Below are 10,274 nucleotides of genomic sequence, written 5' to 3'. Positions count from 1 at the left end.
GAAAGAGAGGGAGAGAAACATTGATGTGTGGTTGCCTCTTGTACGCCCCCAACTGGGAACCTGGCCTTCAACCCAGCCATGTGCCCTGACTGGGAATTGAACCGGCGACCCTTTGGTTCAAGGGTGGTGTTCAATCCACTGAGCCACACTAGCCAGGGCCACACTAATATTTTTAATGTCATTTGATAGTATACATTTCCTAAGAAAGAAAAGAGTTCGGCATACTTATCTAGGTGCAAGACCTCCCTCCTTTTGGTGCAACCCTTAAAAGCTGATTGTTTCACCCCAGCCAAGTGTCTCAGTCAGCCAAAGTACCTTGCCACACACCAAAAGGCTGTAGGTTTGATCCCCAACCAAGGCACACATACAAATGCATTAATTTTTAAAATCTATACAGTTTCAAACAGTATCAATAACCTCATATTTTTGTGTTTCTATATAAAAATTTAGGAATCTGTCCAATACCATTGGTGTGAGACAGGATGCCTCCTTTGGATTATCTACTTATTGGATTATCCACTCCCTTCTTTCATAAAAGGGGAATCGGAGGCAAAAGTTGCTGCATTTTTCAGCAAGGCACAGGCTGTCTGCATCTCAGGAGCGGGTCAGCAAGACAACTCTGCAGCCATGGGGGAACCTGCTTCAATGTGGATTGCAAACCAGCCTATTCTGGTGAGTACAGACTCCATATTGATGGCAAGAGTGTCCATTTGTATATTTTTCCTTTTGTGAAACCTCCTGAAATCAGTAGACTGTTGCTCTTAAAACAAGAAAGTATCTTACTAACGGTCATTTCTTAGGTGTTAATGTATGTTAAATAATGTTAAAGGTACATTTTTTGTATATAAAGCTTTCTTGGGGTAATGGGCCTGATGTTTTTTGTTTTGTCTTGGTTTTGCTTTGTTTTTAACCAACATCAATCATCACTAGAAATTAGAAGTATGCCCATCTGTAGATGAGTGGATCGAAAAATTATGGTACATTCACACAATGGAATACTATGTAGCAGAAAGAAAGAAGGAACTCCTGCCATTTGTGACAACATGGATGGAATTAGAGAGAATTATGCTTAGTGAAATAAGCCAGGCAAAGAAAGCAAAATACCATATGATATCACCTGATACAGGAAACTAAAGAGCAACACAAACAAACGAACTAAATAGGCAAAGACTAGAATAGTAGTCAGTAGGGGGCAGGGGGCAGAGGGGAGGGAGAGAAGGGGGATAAGTAAGGGAAGGGTCTAGTCAAGAAACGTGTATGAATGACTCATGGACATGGACAACGGGGAGGGATATGATTTTGGGAGAAGGGATGGGCTGGGTAGGGGGAGCAATGGGGGAAAAATGGGACAACTGTAATTGAAAAACCAAAAAATAAAAGAAAAAAAAGGAAAAAAAAGAAATTAGAAGTAGTTTTTTACCCTGCACTGTTTAAATTGTTCCCCTTTCTGAATTTTTTTAAAAGATTTTATTTATTTATTTGCAGAGAGAGGAAAAGAGAGGGAAAAAAACAATAATGTGTAGCTGCTTCTCACATGTCCCCAGCTGGGGACCTGGCCCAAAACCCAGGGATGTGCTTGACTAGGCATTCAACCAGCAACCCTTTGGTTCACAGGCGGGTGCTCAGTCCACTGAGCCACACAAGCCAGGGCTGGAAATTTTTTTATATATAGTGTGCTTGATCATTTAAACAAAAATTTAGTTCTGTAGTCAAAATCTTGTCATCACTTTTTCCTAATCTCTTTATCATCAATAATTGCAGTTACTTTTTTTCTCTCTTTAACCCTCTTAACCTCTCATCCTCCATCCCTTCCTGTTTCTCTTATCTCTGTGCTGACCTTACTGTTTCTCACATCACTTAATTATACCTAACACTGTGTTAGACATTCATAAATCTATTAACTCTTTCCTCCAACCCAGATTAAAATCAACAGGGACAGTGACTTTTAAGTTAAATTCTAAATCACAGATTTTAGTACATGCTTGGCATACAATAGACGCTCTATAAATGAGAGGATCACAAAACTTCCTCTCCAAACTGAGACATCTTGGGTAATGGAAGGGTCAGTATTAATTATGGCAGGATAAAAGGAATGCAATGAGATTGGTATTATCCTCTTTAAAAAGTACCTATGAAGACAGAAATGAGGGATTAAAAGAAAAGGTGAACTGATTGGATTTACATTTTAAAGAGATCATTGTGACTAGAATTTTATAATGGGTTAAGAGAGAAAGGATTTGAACTCTTAGGCGGTGATAATATATTACAGGTCATTGTATAATTCTGTTTGAGTAAATTTGTCTGAAATGTTTAGATTTTTTTTTTGGAATTTGAATAATTTCTTTCAACAAATATATCTGAGCACCATCTGAGAGCAATGCAGTAAGTGAATATTGCAGTGTGAAACATTAAAGCCCACATTGGACTTCTCTTCATGAAGTATCCAGTTTAGTGAGAAAAATAATACAAAAGATAATAATACACATACAAATAAAAATTTAAAAAATTAACACAGAAAATGTAATATTTATTTTGATTGCTGGATCAGAGAAGGTCATTCTGTGTAAACAGTATTTTGTAGGAAATATGAAAGAAAGATGCTAAAAATTTATTCAGAAGTTGAGAATATTTACATGGATCTAGAAGCATGGATAGACGATCCATTGATATGAGTGTGAGATGGCAGGGTGTCCAGAATGACACTCAGGTTTACACAGGATATTACCACCAACAAGTGACTTTCAGACACTGAGATAGTGGTGAATTATTTGGGGACTGGTTGGTTCAGTGTGACACCTGGTCACTGTTGAGTCATTGATGTGAGCACTGATGTGCTGAGTGGGCAGATGGACATTTGAGTCTCATGGTTGAAGTCAGATTACACTGCTTCTGTGGGTGTTTCTAGTCCATTAATGGTATTTGTAGCCAGGGAAGTGAATGGATGGACTAGAAAGGGTATGGATGTAGAACAAATGTGAGAGTAGGACTGACTTCTAAGAAGCATCAATTGTGTTAAGTCAGACAGAGCAGCTGAGATGAACAAGGAGAAGTAGGGGAGAAGGGAGTCAGCAGGGTAAAAAATGGTTATTTACCGTGGAGGTCTGTGCAAAAAAGAAACTGATAGGAATATTATATGTCTGAGTACTGATGAACCAGAGAATAGCTGAGGAAATAAGGGACTTGGGTGTGCAAGTGAAAGTGTGTATTGAGGGGTTGAAAGGCACATAACTTCAGTGGGTTAGAGGGTAGTGGCCTACGTGCAGTTGTCATTGACAAGAATAGGGTGAGGGAAACATCCTCAGAGGAATATGATGGGTGAAATGGTCTGGAATTGAAACCGGATAATGACCTTGAGCCTTCTGTTCTTAACTCCTATCTGCTTGATGCCCAGGATCTTGTTCTTAATGTGCAGTGCTTGTTCTAGCAGTGTCAGCATCATCTGGGGATACTTAACAATGCAAACTCTTGACCCCACCCTAGGCCCACTTGAGTTGAGGTTCAGCAAACTGACTTAACAACTTTCCTGATGACTGTAATGAACAGATACTTTCTCCAGAAAGAGAGGGGGGTAGAGGATCCAAATAAACTGAAAGTCTTTATCTCCCATGTTATTCAAACTTTAAATTTTATTTTGTTTTCATAGGGAAAACTCAGAAGAAATATGATGCCCCAGACTTTAGAGAAGAAGAGACAACTCTTTCTATCCAAGACCAAGCGGAGACATCGTGAAAAGTCTGAACTTCCTATGAGGCTGACCAGCTGCATCTTCAAGAGACCAGTCACAAGGATAACTTCCCACCCTGGCAATGAGGTCAGGCGCAGGCAGCAAGAAAAGACCTTAGAGAAGCCCCAGCAAGTCTGTGCATACAGGAGACTGCAGGGACTCCAGGCCTACAGCAGTGAAGGAGAACTTTTAAGTACATTGGATGTCATGAGTACCATGAACATAATTGCACCGAGAAGTGCAGGTGAGTCCCTGGGCTGTGCTGGTCCTGGGTCTGTCTGCACCAGCCCTGAGCCCACCACAGCATGGTCTTCAAACTGGGCAGAGATGATCCCAGAAGCAGGTCTCTGTGTCCCACAGCTTCTCTGCAGACAACCAGTTACCCGTACAGATATCCGGAGACAGACTCTGAAAGTGAAAAAAGCAAGAGAGAGGCTGGCTGTGGCCTTGAGGGAAGACAGGCTGGCCAGGGAGGCAGAGAAAGCCAGGACCCAAGAAGGACATTGTGAAAACTGAACAAAAATTATGAGAAGGTTGTGCCAAAAAAGTCCAGTGGTGTGGCTTTTGGGAAGTGGTTCGTTGAGATTGCTCAGTATAATTGTTTCCTCTAATGTCAGTCCTGTTTCCTGCTGTGGACTGTGATGTTTTGTTACATTAAAATTGTACATTATTAAACTCTCTTGAAAGACAAAAACATGGAGAGTAGATGGTTTTGTGGGTGAGAGAGATTGAATTTCATGTGACATGAAAGGAAATCTTGTCCTTGTACACCTCACTTTGTTTCCCATGACTTTTATTCACTTTTATATTAAGTTCTACAGAGATAACTTTGAGATTGATCAGTTACCATTTCTTATATTTACAATCCAAGAAAAGGTGAGATCTACTCAACAGAGATTTTTTAAAAAATATTTTATTTATTTTTAGAGAGTGGGGAAGGGAAAAAGAGGGAGAGAAACATTGATCGGTTGCCTCTCACATGCCCCCAACTATGATTTTATTAAGCTTGCTTTTATATCTCATTCTAACATAAATTATATATTTTTTTGCCAAATGCTAATTCAGACCTAAGACATTATAATATAATTTAATTAGCACTTCTGCTTTCTGTTACAAAAAATTACCTGGGTGATTTGTTTAGAGCCAAGCTTAGATTCTTCAGAAGGAAATGTTGTCTGGGGACATTTCACATGGAGAGAACCTTGGCAGCGGGCTCATTGTCTTGGCCCTGACACTAGGTCCTGAGTCAAGAAACTTGCTCACTTGCTCACAGCATAGGGCACATCGTAATCTTTCAGTCAACAGGGGATGAACAGTATTTAGAGGAAAAAAGTGTCAAGTTACAGAAGCAAGGATAAGAAGATTCTTTCACTAGGTCAAGAATGAAAAGGAGTGATGAGAGTTTGGAATGATCGAGCATTTTCTGGACTTGCTTAAACTTTAGGTAGAGCAGTTATAGCAGAGGTTCTGGGGGAGGGGAGTGTCACATGGCACTCCATGGTCCAATAGAGTCCAGACACAGGACCCTTTATGGAACAGGTGGAGCTAGGTATACACAGGGTTCTTTCATGTCAGACCTGGAGTTCTGAGAAGTGGAGCTGTGTGAGGTCACAGTGTAGAAGCAACTGACAGGGTCTGAGATGACCTGGGAGGGGACCATAGTAGGTGAGCATTCGGGGTGGTCAGGGCAAGACCTGCCCATCATTTGTGTAATGCTTGTGTCTGTGTCTGGACATATTTCTGTTAATGTAAGCTGATCTCCCCCACCCCCACCCATTGAATCTTTTCTTCCCTCTTACATTCTGTTAAATTATTTTATCTTGTTAATTTAGTTGGGTTTTTGTCTCTCATGAATTTAAATTATTCCTGAGTTGATTCCTAGATGTAACTATGATTTCAATGAGTTACATTGGAAAACATGATCATTGGGGGTCTAAGAAATTTAAATGATGACATCCAGCATGCTTAAGGATCTTCAGGACATCCACATGATAAGCCATGGGATAATTAGAATTTTTAAGACAAAGTACTATTAGGTTTTGATAGTTTGAGTGAGAATGAATGGAAAAGCATACATTGATTCACAGCTTTTCACCAGCAGATCCTGGCGGTGCCTGCATTCTTGGGCTGGTGTCAGCATAGCTCCAGTCTCTGCCTCTGTGTTTCACATGGTCTTCTTCCCTTCATGTTTCTGTGTCCTTTCCTTTTTTCATAAGGACTCAGTCATCGGATATAAGGCCCACCCTAAATCCAGGGTGAGTTCATCTTCATATCTTTAATCACATCTACAAAGATTTGATTTTTATATAAAGTCAAATTCTAAAGTTCTGGGTAGACATGAATTTTTGGTAGACACTTCAATCCACTACCCACTCCTCACTCAATCGTGGGTGGTGGGAGATCCATCCTGGAAGTGATCATCTTGTGCCTGATGAGACCTAAAGGAGTTATATCAGCATCAGCCGTACAAAATAAATAGACAGCTTTCATGGCTCAGTCAGATTTGAGTGGAAGCAATATTGCAGGGGTTGTTTTCCTCAAAAAGTACTTGGTTCAATAAATGAATGAGCCAAAACTCATACATAAATTTAAATTTGAATATTATGTTTAAAGCCATGTGAAAAGCACATACAATACATTAACATTTTAATTAAAATAATGAAGCCTTAAAAATGTATTTAAATCTAGTCATCCCAGAGAATTGGAAAGATCCAGGAAACTGTTAATATGATTCCAGAACTCCGTTTAAATATTTCAGTAATGTTTTTATTTCAATGTATTTTCTTATGCATTGTGTTATTGGTGACCCTTTGCCAGGGTAGCCTACTCACATGTAGCAATACCCTGTTTAGGGGGACACAACTCTCCCTGGCTGCTAATAAGTAGTCTAAAGTCAAGTGGTCATCAGCTACCATGACTGCAGCTACCATTCCTTCAAGGAATCATCTAAAGCATTAACTGTCTGCTACATGTAATCTGAGTGTCTTGGACATTTCTTGATTGGCATTAGTGATATGTTTGTTGAATGATATCATACATTCCCAGGTCGGCACCAGTTACTCACAGGAAAATGAGTGCATGAATGCATACAATAGGAAAACAACACATGTGTGTTGGACAGGCCAGAGGAGTTTGAAGGAGGATGCCCAAATGCAATACTGATATGCAGAGGACACAGGCTATACAGGTGATGCTACATGGCAGACCCAGGAGTGAGACGTAAGGTTGGTGGCTAGAGTGAACTACCCCAATAAACCAAAGACTGTGGAATTCTCCAGTACTAACATAATTGCCTGGAGTTTGACTAATGGATCTGATGCTTGGGTGCAATCTTTGATCAGGGATGGCCTGTTTGATTGGCAGTGGACTCCATCTCACGTGCTGGCAGCACACTGTTTATAGATTATATGAAGCACCTGGTCACTCATGTGATGCCAAGTGACTCCTGGAGTGTACCTTAGGTCCAGAAAAGTGATTTTCTCCAGAATGAATTGCATCAGCGTGAGAGGAACCTGCTTCCTCCTGTAAGTGGGATGTGTCAGGGGATGAGAGAGTTTTGTTTTGTTTTTTTGCTCTTCAAGTACCAATACCTTCTCGATGAAGAGCCTCTGGCAAGTCTGAGGGGTTCTGCATTTATGACCCAAAGCAAAGGGGAAGTAGGCTGTGGAAGGTCAACAATTCAGGCCCCTGAAAGGGCCTCTGTTTCACTGCTTCTTCCATTCTGTGTGGGCATCACCAATTGACAAGAATAGTTTCTGGTACCAGGATGCCTTGGGTAGTTTTGCCCACCATGGGTGGTTTAGAGACCCTGAGATGCACACTACTGAAGCCTCTACAATAAAGGGGTTTAGGGAGGAGACAGTAAGACTGCTACTTGGACAAGTTCTTGAGTGACTTGTTTCCCTATTTGAAATCAGTGTATTTTAAGGTATTCTGTGAATAATAAGGTAAGCAGACCTCAAGAGTATACATGGCTCTGGTTGCTGTGGCTGATGGAATGTCTGCCGACTGCTTCTGTTGCCCTCTCAACTCACAGCTCCCTGCTCAGAGAAATTTTCCCAAGTAGGATATGCATGGATTTCTGAAGACATTTCTAAGTGAGCAGACACAGCAAAGAGCTGAAAGTGGCCTATGGAGGCAATGACAGAAAATGATGCTGATGCACATGACTAAGGACGGCCCCAGGCAGAGCCCACGTGGGATGGCACCTCTGTGTTACAGAACCACAGTGCATACAGAGATCTGTCCCAGGAGCCTGGTTTAAACTCCAGGACAGGTTCTGGGAGCCCGGTCACTTCCCTCCTGTCATGGAGTGAGATGAGGCAGTGCAACTCTAGAGGGTGTTTTCACAAGACGGGGCTGCAAGGAAGACCGGGTGGGGACTGAATTCTTCCTCAGAAAGATTCCACAGCTGTGGAAATAAGTGCTGAAAACATAAAAATCAAGGTTCAGAAGAGCTGAGCATTGTTTTTTAATCCTCACCAGGAAACCTCTTTTTAAATGCTTTTTAGTGAGAGAGAACAAGAGAGGGGAAGGGAGAAAAACATTGATGCAAGATAGAAGAATAGATTGGTTGCTTCTCTTAGGGTGCCTGACTGGAGATTGAACCCACAACCTTTTGTTTAGGGGATGACGCTCCAACCAACTGAGCCACCCGGCCAGGGAAGGAGAGCTGAGTATTCTCAGCATATGAAAGCAAGTGTATTATTCACTTCTGCAACAGCAAATGGGCCATATGAACAGAAACTGGGCCATGGGGCTGGATCATGAAACCAAAGGCTTCCAAATACTCTTGCAAGAAAAAGATGTTATAGAGTTCCCATCTCTCCTGTCATACTCAATAAGGATACAACTCAGAGTAATATCCTCTCTCTGCAACTCACCTCAATTATTTCTTGGATGACTGCCTTTACATATCCACAACTGTTTGTGGTGTATCCACTGGGGAATCACAGTAAACTTGCACAGATATCAACTATGCATAAAGTAATCTTGGGATGGCTAGAATATGCAAATGAACATAACTCTTTCTCCAATTGGGGGGACTCCATTGTGTAATGGGGTATACATTGTGTCGGTGTGTACCACAGCAATATAAAAATGGCAGACACTATAAGATATTAAATATTTAAAGTTAAGTGAAAATCCTTTCAAATCAATTAAATACAGAAAGACACCACAAATATCTGTGGCCAAAATAAATAGGAAGTCTCAAGTTCCACACAACAATGTGTAAACTCATGACTACATATTATATACACACATTTGTAACAACTGCATAAATGAAGATAAAGCATGTTTATATATCTCTGGTGAATCTTTACTGTGAATCAATGAAAGCAGGACATTTCGTATTGCCTCCCTCTATTTCCATAACCAAGCAGTTCCTGAAACAGTGATGAAGATGTGTTACATGGTCAAACTGCAAGTAATCAATGACACCCTCACTCACTGCAGCCGCTGCTCTCATAAAGATATATATATATACATACACACACCACCCTATTATGGCACACCAGTTTTCACTTTCCTTCATAGCCTTTATTTCCTTCTTATAAATTAAAGCTTTACTATTTGTTAACTATCTCTCTTTTCCCACAAAATACAAGCACCAGGACTGCAAGAACATGTTTGCCTCCTGTCACTATATCCAGATCCTACAGGGCCTTGATTATTTGTGAACTGGGCAGGATGACTCTAAAGTGCATAGCAATGAAGGATGTTGAAACACCAGTGTCAAGAGTACAGTCTCTGAACAAGAGAGGCCTGACTGGACCAGTCGTCCTGCCTTTCTTGCTAGGTTTGTGTTCTCTCACAACTTACCTATGTTTAGAGGCCTCGGTTGAGTCAGAAATGTGATATTAATATTACTCAGTATACTAAGAAGGGAATTTACATATTTTAATTGAACTATATTATGGTAAGTGGTATAACGCACCATAGGAAATACACCTGTTTGGAGAGCGAGTACCAAAGCCACAGGCTGTTTCAGAGGACAGGAGCTGAGATCATTGCACGGCCAAGCCTCATCCCGTCAGAGATGAGATTTGGTGACCATGATGGACCAAGACCAAAATAAATATATTTTATAACCGTGTCTCACAAAATGATAAGTGACAAATCCAAATTATAAAAGTGGTCAATAGTGCCCTCTTCTTACTAATATGACACACTGGGCATCTTACAAATTAAGTGTAGCTCCACTACAATGCCTTCCAGAAAATAATGTTTATGATTGTCAATAACATGATACATTTACCTCCTCAGAGCATTCAATATACAAAAATGTCTTGGTACCTTAAATAGCCATAATATCATGTATCACAGACTAAACCCTATGAAAGTCCTGATCAACCTTTTATGTTACACCCCACAGTCATGTGTACTTTGTGGTTATTCTTATTATTAGAATTCATTACACTCCCCTCTTTGACTACAGCTTTGAGCATACAGGTCACTGGCAAGGGGGCACTCAAAAAGTCATGATTAAGGGTTTTGATATTAAGATTGAATGGCAATTAGTATCATGACAAACCTGTAACCATGAAAA

General features: G+C 40.6%; 1 protein-coding gene across 1 annotated transcript; it reads left to right on the top strand.

Moving 5' to 3' along the window:
- The first annotated feature begins 3,649 nt into the window (after positions 1-3,649).
- LOC149999908 (methyl-CpG-binding domain protein 3-like 3) lies at positions 3,650-4,240 on the top strand. The gene has a single exon (XM_090290195.1). It carries the CDS (start codon positions 3,662-3,664, stop codon positions 4,238-4,240), a length of 579 nt encoding a protein of 192 aa, XP_090146321.1. The 5' UTR covers positions 3,650-3,661.
- Positions 4,241-10,274: the final 6,034 nt, after the last annotated feature.

Source organism: Furipterus horrens, unplaced genomic scaffold (assembly GCF_987537825.1).
Source record: "Furipterus horrens unplaced genomic scaffold, mFurHor1.1.pri manual_scaffold_10, whole genome shotgun sequence".
NCBI classification, from domain to species: Eukaryota; Metazoa; Chordata; class Mammalia; order Chiroptera; family Furipteridae; genus Furipterus; species Furipterus horrens.
The sequence above is the reverse complement of the archived record's forward strand: the minus strand, read 5'-3'. Positions and strand labels throughout refer to the sequence as shown.